Source organism: Carya illinoinensis, chromosome 6 (assembly GCF_018687715.1).
Source record: "Carya illinoinensis cultivar Pawnee chromosome 6, C.illinoinensisPawnee_v1, whole genome shotgun sequence".
NCBI classification, from domain to species: Eukaryota; Viridiplantae; Streptophyta; class Magnoliopsida; order Fagales; family Juglandaceae; genus Carya; species Carya illinoinensis.
This window is the reverse complement of record NC_056757.1, coordinates 3724462-3744750: the sequence shown is the minus strand read 5'-3', so window position 1 is coordinate 3744750 and position 20289 is coordinate 3724462. Positions and strand designations below refer to the sequence as shown.

General features: G+C 37.6%; 1 protein-coding gene and 1 pseudogene across 1 annotated transcript; both read right to left on the bottom strand.

The window, feature by feature from the left end:
- Nucleotides 1-39: 39 nt before the first annotated feature.
- Nucleotides 40-16979, bottom strand: LOC122314184 (PR5-like receptor kinase). Its single transcript, XM_043129605.1, has 4 exons — nt 16673-16979; nt 2832-3547; nt 2429-2461; nt 40-1259 (listed from the first exon to the last, which is right to left on the bottom strand). The coding sequence occupies exons 2-4, from the start codon at nt 3511-3513 to the stop codon at nt 142-144; spliced, it is 1833 nt and encodes a 610-aa protein (XP_042985539.1). The 5' UTR covers nt 3514-3547; nt 16673-16979; the 3' UTR covers nt 40-141.
- Nucleotides 13363-16638, bottom strand: LOC122312555 (annotated as a pseudogene).
- Nucleotides 16980-20289: the final 3310 nt, after the last annotated feature.

Below are 20289 nucleotides of genomic sequence, written 5' to 3'. Positions count from 1 at the left end.
TAATAATGCATATTTTATACAAGCAAAGTTAGGCAAGTCTTCAACTAAAGGTGCATCAACAAGCTAATATTTGATAAAACTAAAAAACATACACCATTGCTTTCAAGAATTAAGATTTTGTATTCAAGAAAAAGATTCTTTTTAGGGCACTATAGAACTAGAATGAGATAGAACCACTATAGTCGAAGAATCAGCTTCTGATCTTGAGGGGGAAGACAAGAAAGGCTTAGGAGGGATTTGCAAGAAGTTATGGCTCATTTCCAACATTTCGACAACTCTACTCATTGTTGGCCGGTTTGATGGGTCAGCCTGTATGCACCACAAGCTCACTATTGTCATCTTCTTTGCATTTTGTCGATCCTCTTCAGTCCTGAGACCATGCAATGTTAGTTCTTCATCGAGTTCAAGGCGCCTGTAAACCCAATGTGGAAAGAATATTTCACTGGTACGATCAACCTCAGCGTCTATATTCTTTCTACCTCCAACCATTTCCAAAACCATCATTCCATAGCTGTAAACATCTGATTTGTGAGAGACCCTTCCGAAATTTCTACAAAATACTTCTGGAGCTATATATCCTGCAGTTCCTCTTGCACCCAACATTGATATGATACTTTGTTCTCTAGGGCATACTTTTGCAAGGCCAAAATCCGAGATCTTTGGACAAAAGTTCTCATCTAAAAGAATGTTGTGAGGCTTTATGTCAAAATGCAAGATTCGATTGTTACAACCTCTATGCAAGTACTCTAATCCTCGAGCTATGCCAACTGCAATCTTATACAATGTTTCCCACTGCAATTGATGATCAGATGGTGAATCTTTTTTATATATGAACTTCTCTAGAGATCCATTAGGCATAAATTCATAAACAAGAGCTCTTTTGGAACCCTCAAAACAAAAGCCCCTAAGGGTAACAATGTTGACATGTGAGGTCCTACTAATGCTGGCAACCTCGTTTATGAATTCCTCTCCATTTCCTATTGAGGCTTTCAAAACTTTTACTGCTACCAAAGACCCATCTTGTAACTTCCCCTTGTAGACGCTACCATAACCTCCTTGGCCTAATTTATCTTTGAGGAAGTTGGTCATTTTCTTTATATCTGAGTAACTGTATCTTCTTATACCAAAGGGTCCATTATTCCTTAGAAAGGTTTCGACATTCTGATGTGTTAGACTTTCATTCTTCAAAATGGATCTAAACTTTCGCCTGAAGCTGAGGCCAATGACTATCAGAACTCCAATGGCAACAGATAAAGTCGCTGTAATAAAAGAAAAAAGTATTATGAACTAGCGCATAAATCAGAGTAACTCAAACAAAATATTTAGGGAGTCATGAAACTAAGCAAAATTGGCTTTCTTTAGGTAATTCCAGAGTAAAAATGAAGCAGCAAAAATTATAAAGATGCCCTGATTTTACTATCTTAACCCTTGAATGAGTTAACTTTTGATTAACAGGTAGACAAGAAGCCTTTAAAGAATATAATGGAACTGAAATAGGTTATGTATGTAAGTCGGAAGTCTCTCACTAGATTCCTTATATAATAAATGCCCTAGAATTATAGAAATGGAGAAAATTGAGCGTTGATCAAAGCTCATGACAAAATTAGGAGTTGCAATTAATTTATATGCCACGAACGCACAATAGACTAAGCATTTTTGTAATCTCAAGAAATGGGGGGAGGTGTGGCCTGATTTGGCTCTCGGACAGGGGCAGAATTGGTGTATTGTTGGTGCTCCCAAAATTTCAGGAACTCATTTTTTACAAGGGTAAAAAGGAAGAAGAGAAATACTATAGAAATTAACGTTGAACCCCACAATTTGGTTTTTTTTTTTTTTTTTTTTTTGCCTCACCCCTCCCTCCTCAAAAAAATAAAAAAATAAATAAAACGAAAACAAAATGAGCTTTCTTTCTGGTTGGGCCCCACAATTTTTTGAAAGGTTTTTTTTTTTTTTTTAAAGACCAAATTGACGGGGTCAAATGTAATTGCCATAGTATTTCTCTAATTTGTTTATTTTATTTTATTTTTATAGCCTCACCACTCCCCCCTCAAAAAAATAAAAAATAAATACAACAAACAGAAAATGAGCATTCTTTCTTGTTGGGACTCTGCTTCTCCGGGAGACAGGTGGGTGGGGGTCGATGACATATTATGATGGAATATTATGATTTCCATAAGCAATCAAATGGCACGTGTGAATATCAATTAAACAGAAAAATTAGATTGAAGAGGCAGTTTAAAAAAAAATAATAATAAATACAACAAATACAAAATGAGCATTCTTTCTAGTTGCGACTCTGCTTCTCCGGGAGACAGGTGGGTGGGGGTCGATGACATATTATGATGGAATATTATGATTTCCATAAGCAATCAAATGGCACGTGTGAATATCAATTAAACAGAAAAATTAGATTGAAGAGGCAGCTTACCCAAGGCTATCGCCAACACTTTACTCTTCTTCCCTGCAAAGAAGATACAACAAAATGGTGTTAGTTTGAGAAGAATTGGGCATCGATCCATTGGAATCTTAAAAGGGTTAGTAACAAAGCACCATCAGCCAGCTCATGTCGATCCCATACAAATTTCTTTCATTGCGACAAAGTTATTTCTAATATTTGATGATCTCATCATCTAAATTCAAAACTAATCCGAATATATAAAGCTTACCGCTCATATATATAGAGGAGTACTGAACTATATATATCTATATATATATGGCATGGTACAAACACGAGTACTAGCACCTGTATTAGGAATAACTACAATCTAAAAATTAATAAAAAAGAAAATTTCTTTTAGGCCTTATCATGAATGGATTTGTGTATCCCATACCTTTCTTTGGACAATCTATGTTTCTTTCGATCTGGCATTGTCCTTCTTTCTCATCGCACTGGAAACAATCATCAGACACATTCACATTCACTTGAAGTTCGAACTCAGCGGTTACGATTGGTGGATACCATTCACGGTCACTTGGCGGCGGCTTTATTGGGAGCTGAATAATGGAACATCCAGAAGGAATGCCATAGGTTGTTTGACGATCGTAGAAATAATAGTCTCCGCAGTTAAATTTCATCGAGCCAAGATGCTGCTGGACAGCGTCGCATTTGAACAGGGTCATCTGGGGTGAATTGAATTGAAAGGGGATGGATGAAGATCCGGGGTGTATGGTCATTTGGAATTCGCATCTATCGGACGAAAAGTTCCCCGAAACCTTCTGGCCCCGCATACGCAGGAAATAAACTTTACGCTGAGGATCAATTCTAATCCTAATCCTTGTAAGTTCGTACTGTCTTTCACCAATCACCAGTTGGATCCTCTCAGTTTCATTGCTACAAGTTACGATGCCAATACCACAGTTTCGGTGTGTGATATTATTGATGAATCCGATGCTGTCCAGATCTCCACAATGAAGGGGACGACAGTTCTTGGTGTATGATTCTTCTTGTCCGGCCGACAGAAGCAACCCGAGGTATGAGACAAGAAAGAAAACAAAGAGGGAGACAGAAGCCATATCCCAATTAAACTCCCAATTCACCAGCAACAACCTATTACTTTAACACAAAAAAAAAAAAAAAAAAAAAAAAAAAAAAAAAAAAAAAAAAAAAAAAAAAAAAAGAAAGAGAAGGAGAAGAAGACAGAAAAACCGCTTCGGATACTTCTTTGCTTCTGCCTTCAAAATACAATGTGAGATTTCTCAGAAAGCATGCCAAGGGTACCCATGGTCTTAGCATTAGGGAATCCCTTCATAATACTACGGCCCAAGTAAGGATGTTTCCTACCACGTTCCGCATTTATCTGCACTAGGAACTAGCTAGGAAGAGTCAGTGGAAGACTCCGACGACTCTTCAAAACCTTTTAAAATTCCAAAATTTTTGAAGGAATTATTTCCTGGAGGTTTCGCTCTTCCCACATATATGTAGTTGATACTGACGGAAACCAACCAAAAATTGAGTAAAGGAAAATAAAATAGACAGATAAAGAGGCAAGTCTTGGTTGTCTATTTTCCTTTCAACGTATTATTGGGGGTGGAAGAAAGATTAGAGGATGATGATAATAGAAATATCATCACGCGTCGGTTCGCTGGTGGTTGACGTCAGCACCAGAGACAGGGGCCCGCTCAATAATTCTAGTGCCTGGCGAAAATTCTGAGTGAAGCTCCTTTTTATATTTAAAAATTAACTAAATAAATTTTATCTTTACATTATGTTTTATTTAAAAATAATGATGTCTATTGTTTTTACAAATAAAAGTAATAATTACAATATTGTGGACCTATCACATTCAAACTCCTCCTTTCTCTCTCCGAAACCCTACATCCACTTTGTTCTTCGACTGGGGGGGGGGGAGCCTAACCCTTCTCTTCCCTCCCCCTCCCCATTTTTCTCTTTTCTTAGCTCAGTTCTCTGTTTCCCGTTTGATTTTGTTTTTAGTTTTTATTGTGTAGTTTGTGTTTTCAGGCAAATAAGGAGGAGTGCCGACCGGGTTGCCTTCTAGCCACCGTTCGCCAACAAGCGCCCCGCCAAGAGGTTTGCCAGTCGCCGATCTTCAAGTCCACCGAACGCGGAGCCAAACGGAGTGGCGCGTAACTCGCACGCTCGGGACGAAGCCTCGGACGCTCCAGAGCGTGGCCACCACGCGCCACCAGGGAACTACCAACCGTTTCAAATCTGGGCTTTTCTGGGACCCCAGACTTCGGGAAAGCACATTCCGACCGTCGGCTCTCCTCCAGCTACTCTCGCACCACAACCTCTGGTTTTTGTGTCTTCCGCCTCCGTTTCAGTGGGTCTGTTTGGTGTAATGTTCGTTAGTTGTATTTTCACTACCTGTGTTGCAGTGTTTTGTGTTGGTTTTGTGTTTTGTACGTTTGTTTTTTTGTAGTCCACGGTGAGGTGATGAGCTGTTGGGTGGCCTCAATCTGAGGCAAAGAGCTGAGAGCGGCAGGAGGTGTTACGGCCGACCTTCATTGAGGAGGTTTATGTGGTCCGTACGCAAGCCGGGTGCTCGTGCCGTTAGGGCTCGTAATGCCGATTGCCTGTGGAGGGTGTGCCGTCAGGGCTCACGCCGTGCTCGTGGTTGGTTTGTTTTGTTGGTTTTGTCGTATAGGTTGTCTGTGTTTTTTAGTTTTAGTTTAGGTATATGCTATTGGACTATTTGTTCATAGTAGTTGTTTCCGTATTCAGCCTCATTGGAGGTTGGAGGGGCCATCCAGTCTCTGGTCATACAGAGCGTTAACTCTCTCTTTTGAGAGTTTTAGAAGTTTTAGACAATGTCCGTCACTTTATGTGCAGGGAAGCTCCTGAGCAGTTGCGTTAGTTGATTTTATAGTCTGGTTCTCTTGACTTATAAGTCACAGTTGTAACTTCGTTTATTGAATGAATGCAATCAAGCATTTTTTCTATAAAAATAAAAAATAAAAAAATAAAAGTAATAATTAAGGTTTTATACACTATCTCATTTGAGACAATATTGTCAATCTAAGGTAGGATTTTATCAAATATAGTTTTACAGATTATTTTTTTAGAAGCAATTATAACTACTAGTGTCAATGAAATTCTAAATTATTTTGCTATTTATATTTTTTATATTGTGTTTTAAGCTGACAATGATAGAAAAAAGATGTACCCTTAGAATGATAGAATGATAGTACTTAAAATAATTATTATGTGGAGAAACGATGAAGTTGAAATCATACTTCTTGTCTCATTACCAAAAATAGAAATGAAAAGAAAGATGAACAAGAGAAAAAGTTTCATTGTCCTCAAGAAAATCCAAACATAATATAATTATGTAAAAGAATTCTAGCAATAACATATTTATTTGGAAACATCATCATAAAAGCTATTCACAAAGAAATAAAAATAAAAACCTCAACATCCTAGCGCAGCCTAAATTGCCTAGTGAAAGAGAAGGCAAGATTTCAATAAACCGGTTAGCTTTCCATTTTCTATCCTCTGGTGGGAAAGGTTTTTGAAGTCTTGAAATGGTTTACTTGTTCAAGCAAATATAATTTTATGAGTGTGTTTGGCATCCAACTACAACCATCACATTTAGTGTCTTTCAATTTCAATAACGCATCCCAAACCCAGTCCAGTTGCTTCTTAAACCTTCTATTACTTTAATGCTAAAACTATCTTACAATATTTTTGGATATCACATGTACATTTTATGCAAAATGTAGGAAGATTCAATCAATTGCCAGACTAAGAAAATAGAGATTTGAGTCTAAGTTCACAAGAAACTGAAATGATTAACACATATATCCCAACCTTGTAATAGGATGTTTCAACAAAAGTTTTATATCATAAATACTTAGAACCAGGTTGACTTTATATTTTAAATTTAACAATATGGAGTCATAGATGATTAACCAGTAGGAGAATTAACAAGGAATGTCTCACATCTAGATCCAGTATGCTATTATAGGTGGGATTGAGGATTCAAGATCATGTAAAGCAATTTGCGTCCCAAAAAGGAACAGTTCCTCTTCGGGCCGGTGTCACCTATAAACAACAGTTATTAGAGACCAATTGGGAGCTATCACGTAGGTGTTCTTCAGTTAACCATGTAACACGCACAGCAGGGGATCATTCTGCTTCTCCCCTTCCCGCTCGAGCTCCAGACCAAAAATCCCTCTCCTTCCCTCATCTCTCTCTCTCTCTCTCTCTCTCTCTCTCTCTCTCTCTCTCATGAACACCATAACTCAATCTCTTTATGTACTCAATTAAGAGACCCACCAACTAAGACCAGTGATCAAAGACAAACCCAGTAACCAAATATATTTCAATGATCTCCCATGGAAAATAAATCCAATTCTTAGATAATATAAAATCTAATCAAAGATAGGTTGGAAAAATGGGAAAGAGTAAAAATGAAAGGGGTGTTGAATGTCCCGATGAAATTTTCTTCTTTCTGGGTCTAGAAGGAGGAGATGGAAGATAAAGTGTTAGCAAGGGAAGTGAAGGTGAAGACAAGGGTTTGGTATGGCTTTGTAAGATTGATAGGCAGACCCATCTCTCTTTCCCATATTTCTAATCCCAAAACAAAACACCATCGTCATCATGTTCATAATTCCCCCGACCCATTCCCACAAACTATTTATTTTCTGAGATTATGAGAGTGAGAGAGCAGAGAGAGAGGGAGGGTTTTCGCCTTTCGGGATCAATAGAGAGAGTGGGATCGAGAGTGAGAGAGCAAAGAGAGAGGGAGTCTTTTGGCTTCAGAGAGGGAGGGAGGGAGAGCAGAGAGAGTGGGATCGAGAGTGAGAGAGCGGAGAGAGAGGGAGTCTTTTGGCTTCAGAGAGAGAGGGAGGGAGAGCAGAGAGAGTGGGATCGAGAGTGAGAGAGCAGAGAGAGAGGGAGTCTCAAGAGCCACAAGACTAATCATCTCTCTGATCCATGGCTGCATCATCTTCTTCTCCCTCTCCCATTCTCTCATCCTTTTCCCATATTCTCACCACCAAACTTTCAAATGAAAATTACCTTCTATGGAAGGTTCAAATCTCAGCTTACTTACGCAGTCAAGACCTCTATTCCTACATCAATGGGTCCCTTCCTTGTCCCTCTGCCTTTTTATCCGACTCCACAGATAGTGTTCCTAAAGCTAATCCCACCTTTTCCTCGTGGAAACGAACTGACCAACTTGTTTTTAGCATCCTCTTCTCTTCTCTCAGTGACTCGATCCTTGGTCATGTTCTTTTGGCTACAACTCATCAACTTTGGGCCTCCTTGGCATCCATATTCTCATCCCACTCTCAAGCCAAAGAATTTCAAATTCGCTTCCAGCTCACAAATCTCTCAAAAGGTGATCAATCCATTTCTAATTATTTTGAGAAGGTACACTCTCTCGTGGACTCCTTGTCCACCATTGGTAATACTCTTCCTGATAAAGAGATAATCACCTACCTTCTAAATGGATTAGGTCCCTCTTTTGAATCTTTTACCACCTCTATTACAACTCGGGCAGAGCCTCTTTTTTCTCATGAATTATTTCAACTTTTGCATATTCATGAGAGTCATACGTCTCACCAAACCGGGAGTATTATTTCCTTGGTTGAGCCTTATGTGAATTTCAGCACCTCTGGTTCGCGAGATAAAAGTGGCCGTGGTAATTTTCGCTCTGGTCGCCAGGGCCATTGCAGGGGTTGCTACTTCAACAATAGTAGTCGTGGAGGACGTAACTCCTCTAACTCCTTTTCCCAGCAACAGTCTCCTTCAAATCGACCTACATGTCAAGTTTGCAACAAGTTCGGACATGTTACTCTCTAGTGCTACCATAGGTTTGATCATTCCTATTAGTATGATGCACCGAAGTCATTTTCTGCTCACTATACTGCTCCTGATTATATGACTGATTGTGCTTGGTATCCAGACTCGACCGCTACTCACCATATTATTAATGACTTGTCTAATTTGAATGTTTCGTCTGAACAATACTCTGGTAGTGATACAATATGAGTTGGGAATGGTCCTGCTTCTCCACTAATTCTTCCACTTTTACTCTTTGTAATTTACTTCATGTTCCTGCTATAACAAAAAATCTTGTTTCAGTTTTACATTTCTACATTGATAATTCATGTTACTTTGAGTTTCACTCTTCTCATTTTTCTGTGAAGGACAACAAGACCTGAAAAGTGCTCTTCATAGGGCCAACCCATAATGGGCTTTATGTTTTTCCTTCTCATCCATTGCCTTCCTTCAGTCCATCAGTTCATCTTGGTGAACATACAAGTCTAGCCCAATGGCACCGTAGGCTCGAGCATCCTTCTTTGGAGCTGGTCTCTTATGTTTTGCACTCCAAGTGTCTTCCAGTTTCTTCAAATAATTCTGTCTTTTATTGTCCTAAATGCGCACTTGCTAAAAGTCATCAATTACCTTGTTGTAATAGTTGGACCCCTCTTACTGGGCCTTTACAATTGCTTTGTGCTGATGTTTGGGGTTCGGCTTCCTATGTTTCTAGACTTGATTATAAATATTACATTTCCTTTGTAGATCAATTCACACGTTATACTTGGTTTTTCCCACTTAAACTCAAATTTGATGTTGCAAATATATTTACCTCTTTCTTAACTTATATTGAAAGATTATTCAATACCAAATTACTTACACTTCAAATCGATGTTGGAGGAGAGTTTAAACCTCTCACTTCCATTTGTCAAAAATTTGGTATGACACACCGGTTCTCATGTCCTTACACGCATCAACAGAATAGCCTTGTTGAGAGGAAACATCGACATATTGTCAAAATTGGGCTAGCCCTTTTGGCCCATTCCTCTGTACCTTTCACATATTGGGCAGACGCTTTTGAAACTTTGGTCTATTTAATTAATCTTCTTCCCTCACACGTCACCCAAATTAAATCTCCTCATTTTCTTGTGCATCATTTTGAGTTTGATTATAAATTTTTAAAGGTTTTTGGGTGGGCCCAATCTTAGGCCTTATCTCTCTCATAAACTCAACTTCCGATCGGTTTCCTGCGTTTTCTTGGGTTATAGTCATTCTCATAAGGGCTATAAGTGCTTAGATGTGAAAAACAATCGGATGTATATTTCTCGGGATGTGATTTTTAATAACGCTTCTTTTCCACTTTCTAAATCTAAGCCCTATACAACTACTCATTCCCCTCATTCCGAAATGGTCCCCTTACCAATTCTACCTTCATCCATACTTGGCCTAGGCCTAAGCCCAATCACTCATACTCCTTCTTCGACCCCTCTATCATCTTCAACCTCCCAATCGTCTCTACCTTTTGCGATTAATTCCTCACCCATTCTAGCTCGACCAACTCTAATACCCCCACGTTCTCTTATCATCACACGTGCGCAAACCAACTCTTCTAGACCCAGAACCTTCACTGACTCATCTTGTTAATGTTTCACTACCACTGTTTCAGTTCCTAATGATCCATCAAGTTATTCAGTTACTTCAAAATTTGCTGACTGGCAAGCTGCTATGCATTAGGAATTTTCTGCACTACAGCAAAACAAAACTTGGAGCCTTGTTCCTTCTTTCTCCACAACTAATGTACTTGGATGCTGTTGGGTTTATTGTACTAAAACCAAAGCTGATGGCTCATTTGATCGAAGGAAAGCATGTTTAGTAGCTAAGGGATTTTACCAACAACATGGTCTAGATTATCACGAGACCTTCAGTCCCGTGGTCAAACCATCTACAATCAGATTAATCCTCTCAATTGCAGTTACTCGTGCCTGGCCATTGAGACAGCTTGACATCCAAAATGCTTTTCGGTACGATTCCTTATCTGATGAGGTATACATGCAGCAGTCTCAGGGATTTGTGGATCCAGCTCATCCAAACTACATTTGTAAATTGCACAAGGTAATCTATGGCCTCAAGCATGCCCCAAGAGCATGGTTTGCTCAACTAAGCAGTTGGTTGCTTATGGCTTCGTTTCCTTCAAGGCAAATCCTCTCTTTTTATACTCAATAACAATGGGGTTCATATTTATTTTCTCATCTATGTTGATGACATAGTGCTCACTTCATCCCATCAGTCTACCATCAACACTCTTATTCAAGATTTAAGTCGTGCCTTCCTAGTTAAAGATCTCGGCACTCTCTCTTATTTTCTTGGTCTTGAAGTTGACCACTTATCCACTGGTTTGCTACTGTCTTAGAGGAAGTACATTAAGTCACTTCTTTTTCAAAGCAGGATGCTTCTTGCCAAACCCATTCCTTCTCCTATGGCTACCTCTCTAAAGTTGTCCGAGTATGATTCACTAGATTTTGATGACCGCAATTTATATTGTAGCATTGTTGGAGGGCTTCAATACTTGTCTCTCATTTGGCCAGAAATCACTTGCCACTTCTGCCGCTGAAACCATTTGGTTACAGACTATCCTCTATGACTTAGGTGTCTCTCTGTCCAAAGCTCCTAATCTGTGGTGCGATAACATCGGCGCCACATTTGTCTCGGTGAATCCAGTCTATCACGACAAGACCAAGTATATGGATATTGACTTCCACTTCATTAGAGACCGTGTTGCCTCCAAAGCCTTACAAGTTAACTTCTGCAGTTCCAAAGATCAAATAGCAAACGTGCTTACTAAACCAGTTGTTGTAGAGCAATTTAATCATTTTCGAACGAGCCTCAATGTGGTTGACACCCCATTGAACTCGAAGGGGCGTATTAGCATAAATGAATCAGCACTTGAACCTTTCGACAAACACCAGGAGAGCATGCACTGCACATCTACTACAACAGAGAAGTTGAGTGGTGAATTACGCCAAGTATAGCAGGCACACAATAATCTTCTAGATAGTACAGTAGACAATTCTGTTATTAATTCTCTCAAGTTATCGTAACAGTAATATTCTTTTACTCTATCCTATTCTATGTATAAATACCACAATTGCTTAATGAGAAATTCAAGGAAGTTTATCCACATGTTCCTTTTTTGTTGACACGGGTAACTGCCATTTGGCTTATTATTTGGGAACTTAATAATGGTACATCCAGAAGGAATACCACTATTACCATCGCTCGGAAGAGGTTTGTAGACTCTATAATTGTCTATGCACTTAAAATCGCTTAAGTCAATATTACTGACAGTGCTGTCACATTTGACAAAGTTTCGATTGGGTGAAATGATTTGAAAAGAGATTAATCGAGATTGGGGGATAGTTGAATTCATTATGAATTCGCATCTACGGGAAGACAAGTTATCCAAAAGCGTCTGGTCCCGAATACCCAGGACATAAGCATTAGGACGAGGACAACTTAAGCTTATAAGTTCGTACCATCTTTCATTGGTCACCAGTTGAATCATTGCAGGTATGTTACTACAAGCTATGATGGCAACACCACAATTTGGGTGTGTGATATTGGCGAATGGGAAGCCGATCATGCCGAGATCATCTCCACAATGAAAGGGAGGACAGTTATGGCATGGGAGTTGTACGTTTTTTCTTGTTCGGCCGAAAGAAGCAACATGAGGTATGAGAGAAGAAAGAAAACAAAGAACTCCCAATTCACCAACAACAACATATTACTCTCAACACACAAATTTTAAAAAAAAAAAAAATCTTCATATATTCTGCTTCTCATGTCTTCAAAATACGATGTGAGATTTCTCAAAAAGAATGCCAAGGGTACTCATGGTTTGCATTGGGGAATTCCTTCATAATACTACGGCCTAAGTAAGAGTATCTTCATCAGCATACTAGGGCCCAAGTAAATGAATCCCTTCATAATACTTGGCCAAATGAGAATATTGATCAAAATTTGAATTATTTGTGTAAAAATGATCCAGATTAGACTGAGCAAATTTAAAATATTTTACATTTTTTCTATAGTAGTTAGCTAAATATGGAAGACTACATTCATTCACTATAGATTAAAATATTACTTTCTCATCATTATAATATAATTTATTACTTTAATTATAATATAAAATATAATTTTATATTATAATTATATGACATTTGAAAATATGATTTTTAATATTAATTTAATTATAATATAATTATTATTAATATTAAATTGATAGAATTATAAATTGTTTAAAAAAAATATTAATTTAATAATATTTTATTATTATATAGATAACGAATAGTTAATTTAATTTAGAAATTGAATTTAGATGAAATAGACAAATAAAAAGAAATATAATATTAACTCAATTTTAAAGATAAATTTGTTTAAGGGTAGGTTTGAGTGCTGATAAGTGTTAAGAATAATTGTGAATAATAATAAAAAGTAAGTAAAAAATAATAATAAAATAATAAATAGTAATATAAATAAATAATAAATAATAAATAATAATTAAAAATATTGAGAATACGAGGTGCACTCAATACCCAAACTCAGCGTAAGCGAACAAGTATACTCTCTATGTTTTCTACCCATCTTCCGCATTTATCTGCACTGGGAACTAGGAAAGACTTTGACGACTTTGACTCTTCAAAACCTTTGAAAATTCCAAAAACTTTTCGAAGGAATTATTTCTTGGATTTCGCTCTTCCACCCTTGATATATAGCTGATACTGACGGAAACCAATCAAAAATTAATGTAAAAAGGAAATTAAAATAGACAGATAAAGATGTCTATTTTCCTTTCAACGTATATTGGGGGTGGAAGAAAGATTAGAGGATGATGATAATAGAAATAGCATCACGAGTCGGTTCGCTGGTGGTTGACGTCGTGGTGGTCCAAGCACCAGAGACAGGGCCCGCTCAATTGTAAAAATTTCAGTATTGTAAAAATTGTTTGATCAATTTACTTATTAGTGGTATCTATTTTCCAAGTAATATCACACTTATGCAAACAGATCAACTCAAATCAAGGGATTTGTCCCGTGTTGTGAAAATACATAAACAAACCAAAGTCAATGAAAGCTTCCAAAAAAGGGTAAGGAAAATAATTCTAGTGATAATTCTAGCCAGGGATTATGAGACATATCTCTTTTGTTCTCAATCAACCCTTAGATAGATTTGATAACCCAGACAAGGGATGAAGTCAGATAATGCCAGAGAATATGATGTGATCGAGCCATCAAGCCAAATAATGCTGCATATTTTAGGCAATTAAAGTTGGGCAAGTCTTCAACTGAAGGTGAATCGACAAGCTAATATTTGATAAAACTGAAAAATATACACAATTGCTTTCGAGGATTAAGATTTCCCGTTCAAGAAAAATATTTTTTTTAGGGAACCTTAGAACCAAAATGAGATAGAACCACTATAGTCGAAGAATCAGCTTCTAATCTTGACGGGGAAGACAAGAAAGGTTTAGGAGGAATTTGCAAGGCATTGAGGCTCATTTCCAACATTTCGATAACTCTACTCATTGCTGGCCGGTTTGATGGGTCAGTCTGTATGCACCACAAGCTCACTATTGTCATCTTCTTTGCATTTTGTCGATCCTCTTCAGTATCGAGACCATGCAATGTTAGTTCTTCATCGAGTTCAAGGCGCTTGTAAATCCAATGTGGAAAGAATATTTCAATAGTATGATCAACCTCAGCATCTATATTCTTTCTACCTCCAACCATTTCCAAAACCATCATTCCATAGCTGTAAACATCTGATTTGTGAGAGACCCCTCCGAAGTTTCTACAAAATACTTCTGGAGCTATATATCCTGCAGTTCCTCTTGCACCCAACATTGATATGATACTTTGTTCTCTAGGGCATACTTTTGCTAGGCCAAAATCCGAGATCTTTGGACAAAAGTTCTCATCTAAAAGAATGTTGTGAGGCTTTATGTCAAAATGCAAGATTCGATTGTTACAACCTCTATGCAAGTACTCTAATCCTCGAGCTATGCCAACTGCAATTTTATACAATGTTTTCCACTGCAATTGATGATCAGATGGTGAATCTTTTTAATATATGAACTTGTCTAGAGATCCATTAGGCATAAATTCATAAACAAGAGTTCTTTTGGAACCCTCAAAACAAAAGCCCTTAAGAGTAACAATGTTGACATGTGAGGTCCTACTAATGCTTGCAACCTCGTTTATGAATTCCTCTCCATTTCCTATTGATCCTTTCAAAACTTTTACTGCCACCAAAGACCCATCTTGTAACTTCCCCTTGTAGACACTACCATAACCTCCTTGGCCTAATTTATCTTTGAGGAAGTTGGTTATTTTCTTTATATCTGAGTAACTATATCTTCTTATACCAAATGGTCCATTATTCCTTAGAAAGGTCTCAACATTTTGATGTGTTAGACTTTCCTTCTTCAAAATGGATCTAAACTTTCGCCTGAAGTTGAAGCCAATGACTATCAGAACTCCAATGGCAACAGATAAAGTGGTTGTATTTAAAGAAAAAGTATTATGAACTAGCTCATAAACCAGAGTAACTCAAACAAAATATTTAGGGAGTCATGAAACTAAGCAAAATTGGTTTTCTTTAGGTAATTCCAAAGTAAAAATGAAGCAGCAAAAATTATAAAGATGCCTTGATTCTACTATCTTAACCGGTGAATGAATTAACTTTTGATTAACAGGTAGACAAGAAGCCTCTAAAGAATATCATGGAACTGGAATAAGTTATGTATGTAAGTAGGAAGTCTCTCATTAGATTCCTTATATATAATAAATGCCCTAGAATTATAGAAATGGAGAAAATTGAGCGTTGACCAAAGCTCATGAAAAATTAGGAGTTGAAATTAATTTATATGCCACGAACACACAATAGACTAAGCATTTATGTATTAATCTCAAGAAATGGGGGGGATGTGTGGCCGGATTTGGCTCTCGAACAGGGGCAGAATTAGGTGTATTGTTGGTGCCCCCAAAATTTCAGGAACTCGGTTTTTTAATCATATAAGAAGAAATTAACTTTGACCCTCTCAGTTTGTTTTTTATAGCACCCCCTTTATTTAAAAATAAATAAAAATAAATAAATAAATAAAATAAGAGCTTTCCTTCCGGTTGCACCTCTGCTCTCCTGGAGATAGGGGCTGGGGGGTCAATCATCAATGCCATATTTTGATGGAATATTATAATTTCTAAAAGCAATCAAATGGCACGTGTGAATATCAATCCAACATAAACAAAAATTGCATAGCAGCTTAATTACCCATGGCTATCACCAACACTTTTTTCTTGTGCTTCCCGCCTGCAAACAAGATACAACCAAATGGTGTTAGTTTGCGCAGAATTGGACATCCTTTTGACATCCTAAATGGGTTCGTAACAAAGCACCGGCAGCCAGCTCGTATCGACCATCTAAATTCAAAACTAATCCGAATCAATCAGCTATATAGCTCATATATATATAGAGGAGTACTGAACTATATATATAGCCTGTATTAGGAATAACTAATACATGAGTACTAGCACGCACGTGTATTAGGAATAACTACAATATTAAAAATTAATTAAAAAGAAAAAAGAAATTTTCTTTGGGGCCGTATCATGAATTATTTGTGTATCCCATACCTTTCTTTGCACAATTAAATTTTCCCTCGTGGTCAAGCTGGCATTGACCTCCTCCGTCATGGCACTGGGAACAATCTTCAGACACATTCACTATAAGTTCCAACTCAGCGGTTACGATTGGTGAATACGGGTCACTGTCAGGCTTTATTGGGAGCTGAATAATGGAACATCCAGAAGGAATACTATCGCTTGGAAGAGGATCGCTTGATTCGCTTGGAAGAGGACCGTAGACTTTATAATTGCCTCTGCACTTATTATTGCTCCATTACTTCCAGCCAAGATAATTGACAGTGCGGTTGCATTTGACAAAGGTCCGACTGGGTGAAATGATTTGATAAGAGATTAATGGAGATGGGGGGGGGGGGGGGGGGGGGGGGGGGGGTGAATAGTCGAATTCGTTATGAATTCGCATCTACCCGAATCCAAGTTCTCCGAAAGCGTCTGGTTCCGGATAACCAGGACATAAGCATTAGGCCCATGACTAATGATGCGTATAAGTTTGTACTGTCTTGATTCATTGGTCCCCAGTTGAATCATCGGGGCTTCTTCGGTACAATTTACGAAGACAAAACCACAGTTTGGGTGTGTGATACTGGCGAATGGGAACTCGATCGGGCCTGGAAGATCTCCACAAGAAGAGGGACGACAGTTATCTTCTTGTTCGGCCGAAATAAGCAACACGAGGTATGACAGAAGAAAGAAAACAAAGAGGGAGACAGAAGCCATATCCCAATTAAACTCCCAATTCACCAGCAACAACCTATCACTCTATGGATCGATAAAACAAACAAACGTGTTCGGATAATTATTCTTATTGCTCCTGCTGGCTTCACAATATAATATGGAGTTTCTCAGTTTAACACGGCAGTAGACTCGGGAACTGGAGAAGGGGAGACTTGTAAAAGCAGGTCGAGGTCTGTGCATTTGGGAAATCCCTTCATACTTACTACACGGCCGAAGAGCCCGAGGAGGTGAGGAAGTATCCTACTCATTTTCTGCATTGACTCGGACTAGAACTCCTTGACTCCTTGACTCTGTCAAAAGCTTTGAACTTTAAACCATTTCTCATGGAAACCAAGGCGGCTGGGATCAAAATTTCCTCTCTTGAAACGATAGACATCAACCAAAAAACCCAAAAAACAGATATCATGAGCCACGTTCCGGTCTACACTTCTCGTGTAAGAGGATTGCTATGCATCAGCCCCTGTAGCAGCGCACTCTTCACACACCTTACGTGGCATCTGTTTTTTATTTTTTATTTTTAAAAATCCAAAGCTTGCGTTTTGTTGGTCTGTTTGTATTTCTTCCCCGATTCAAATTTGCCTCCCGCGTCCTTACCTCTCGATTTCTGCCTGCGTCGATTTTGCTCTGCCCACCACCACCGGCTACGCCGTCTCTCTTTCCAGCAACATCGACGCCATCTGCACAGCATTACCACTCCACTCGTCGCCCAGCTCTCCTCCCTCCCCGTCGCCAGCTCATCTCCTTTTCTTCCTCTCCCCACCCCCCGCGTCAGCCCCCACCCCCACCACTCGCGTCTTCCATCCTCTCCCCCACCCCCTTGTCGCCCAAACAATGCCCTAGTTGGCCTGCACCCCCTCTGCCTAGCACCCTTCGACCCTCCCATCCTCTGCCCATGCCTCTGTCCATTCTCTGTCGTAGTTTGAAAATGTGTTACTTCTACTGAAGAGATCTACGGCCACGGGCTACTAAGGTATTTATTGAGATAGCCTACCTTTTTTTCTGATTGCTATAGAGTTTCTTTTTCTGTCTCAAGTGTTTGCTATTATTAACCATTGGATGTGGTCATCCGATAAATGCCTTTATAATGATTTCATGAAGCTCAAATGTAAGCTTGACTAGTCCTTAATAAATAATCATCCTAATTAAGTGTTAACAAGATCATTGTAGAAAGGGTTGTATTGAAAAAAAAAAGATCACCGTAGAAAAGGGAATAAAATCAAGAACTCATTTTGACAAAATGATCAGTAGTTTTGGGATGTCCCAGATTTTGGTTCCCTGTAAGTTAAAAAATCCCAGATTTTAAAATCATTTTAACAAAATGATTGGAATGCATGGACATGCATCAATTATGATGCGGTTAAAGGTCTTGCTCAAGTAGTTGTATCAAAACACTTGGCCTGAATGCCAAGTATGTGATGGATTAATATTTGTCTCAGTTGATGCTATATAAGATTTGAGTAAGTTGCAAAGTGTTCTTGTAGTGTACTGATGCTATATAAGATTTGAGTAAGTTGCAAATTGATGGATTAATGTTTGTCTCAGATTAATAGCTGTAAAAAAGCCACAAAAAAAAAAAAAAAAAACAAAACAAAAACAAAAGTTTCAAGGGTGAAGAAGATTGTTGTGTGAAAAGATGAAATAAAGTTATTCCATCCAATTTCACTAAATAAAGTTACTTTCTTTAATACATTTTGTTCTAGTTGAAGCATCAACTTCAATTCTTGTTTCCATCGATTTCCATTTTTATTTGGTATAAAAGCTTTCGATTATAGTGCTTATCTGTGACTGTGAGACATGTGGATGATAGTGTGGTGTGCATACTGTATCTTTCATTTTGTTAGTAATTTGATATTGTTGTGAATAATTTATTTTGAATCTAACAAATTTACTGATCTTTAGTAATTTTTTGGAGTACTTTGCAGTATTTTAATCATGGGAGTTGTCTCTAGAGCAATTAAGGATGTTAGTTATGTGCAGATTGGTTTAATGATGGTGTTCTTGTTAGTTCAATCCATTTTCCTGCTTTATTGTTGGAATGAACTTATTTTTCTAGTTTATGAGCAATTGTTTCTGGTTTATTGTTTGTAGCTTGTATTTGGGTAAACTTGTTTTGAGCTATAACTCTCAAAATGGTTTTTGGTTGGAATGGGCAGGATAGCATTGTTGATATAGGCTACGATGAAATGTATGGTGTTTATGGTGGAGTTGCATCCAAAGGATTGTCAGAGGATTCACTGAAGATGCTACTATTGTTGCAAAGATTTGGATTGGATTTCACAATATTCATTCATTTTATGTGATTGGCATTGTACGGAAACAGAGATGCTATGTATTTAGAAAACACATATATTTAGTTCTTGTATAACTGGATATGGTATGTGGTTGCTAAGCATGCCTTGATCTTTGTATATATTGAGAGAGACAAGTCCGCTACGTTTGAATGATTTTAAGTTGGATATATACCATGTTCATGTGATCTTTCTTTCACTCAATGATTTTAAGGCCAAAAAAAATAATATCTATTCTTGACTTGAGATAATGTATCATTACAAGGGCTCCTAAAATAGCAAAAAATGTGAGATCAAACCATATGCACAAGTTGTTTTCATTACACAAGTTAATTTAATGAAATACAATTTACATACATAGGTTTCATCAAATTATGTGCACAAGCTGTTTCCATTCAAAAACCATATACTCTATACAACGTGCTATTTACATACAAATTATCCAAACCAAGCAAATGCTATTACAAATGTGATAACTCAATACAAACAAAATAATTTTCACTTTTTCTTTTGAATATTTGTCTCCATCTCTCTCACTCTATTTTCTCTCTTTTGAACTGTATATTTGTGCTGTAATATGTCATCCCACGTCTTCCAAGCCTTATATCTGCCCATACGAAGAATTTACATCTCGCATTTCCCTGCACACAATACAAAACAATGAAACAAGAAATATGTGGGCCATTTGAAAGACAAGCTTGGAATGGCACTTCAAACACATGATATAAGGTACTGTTAGTATCAACCAAAACACCAACTTCATGATCCTACTACCACCATTAAAAACAGGACAGCTTATTCTATCATAGAAACTTAAAAAAGATTATAGCGAAAATTATTTGTCTTAATGAAACTTAAGGTAGTGATTTTACAGATCACATAAAGTGGAACACCTCAATGACATTTTTTGAAATAGTCAATCTGCCATACCTTCTCAATGGCATGTTATTAATAATCAAATAATAAAGAGAAAATTCAAAAATAAAAAAGATAAACATTACTCATAATAGGGTGCTTGAGCATAATTATTACCAAGTTAGCTGCTTCTGGGATTTGCATAAGGCTGTAAAGACAACGACTTCACAACCCCCCATATCTTCTTATTCTTGATGAACTGTAACATTGCAACCAAAAAAATCATAATTTATTATTGTTGTTGTTATTATTATTGTTATTCTTATTTTTATAGTAACCAAAACAATCATAATGGAAACAACACAAATCAGAACTGGAAGAATTAAGTAGCTTTGGTCAACAAATCCTTGTCTGTGACATGTTATTAATTCAAGGAAGCTCTATCATCCCAGAGAAAAGTAAAATTTAATAATTTTAAAATTAAGAAGAA

Excerpts from the sequence above, each read along its gene's own strand:
- LOC122314184 (XM_043129605.1), bottom strand. The coding sequence starts at position 3,513 with ATGGCTTCTGTCTCCCTCTTTGTTTTCTTTCTTGTCTCATACCTCGGG. Across the intron at positions 2,462-2,831 it reads CATAGATTGTCCAAAGAAAG|GGAAGAAGAGTAAAGTGTTG; the intron begins GTATGGGATACA and ends TCTTCTTTGCAG. Across the intron at positions 1,260-2,428 it reads AGTGTTGGCGATAGCCTTGG|CGACTTTATCTGTTGCCATT; the intron begins GTAAGCTGCCTC and ends CTTTTATTACAG.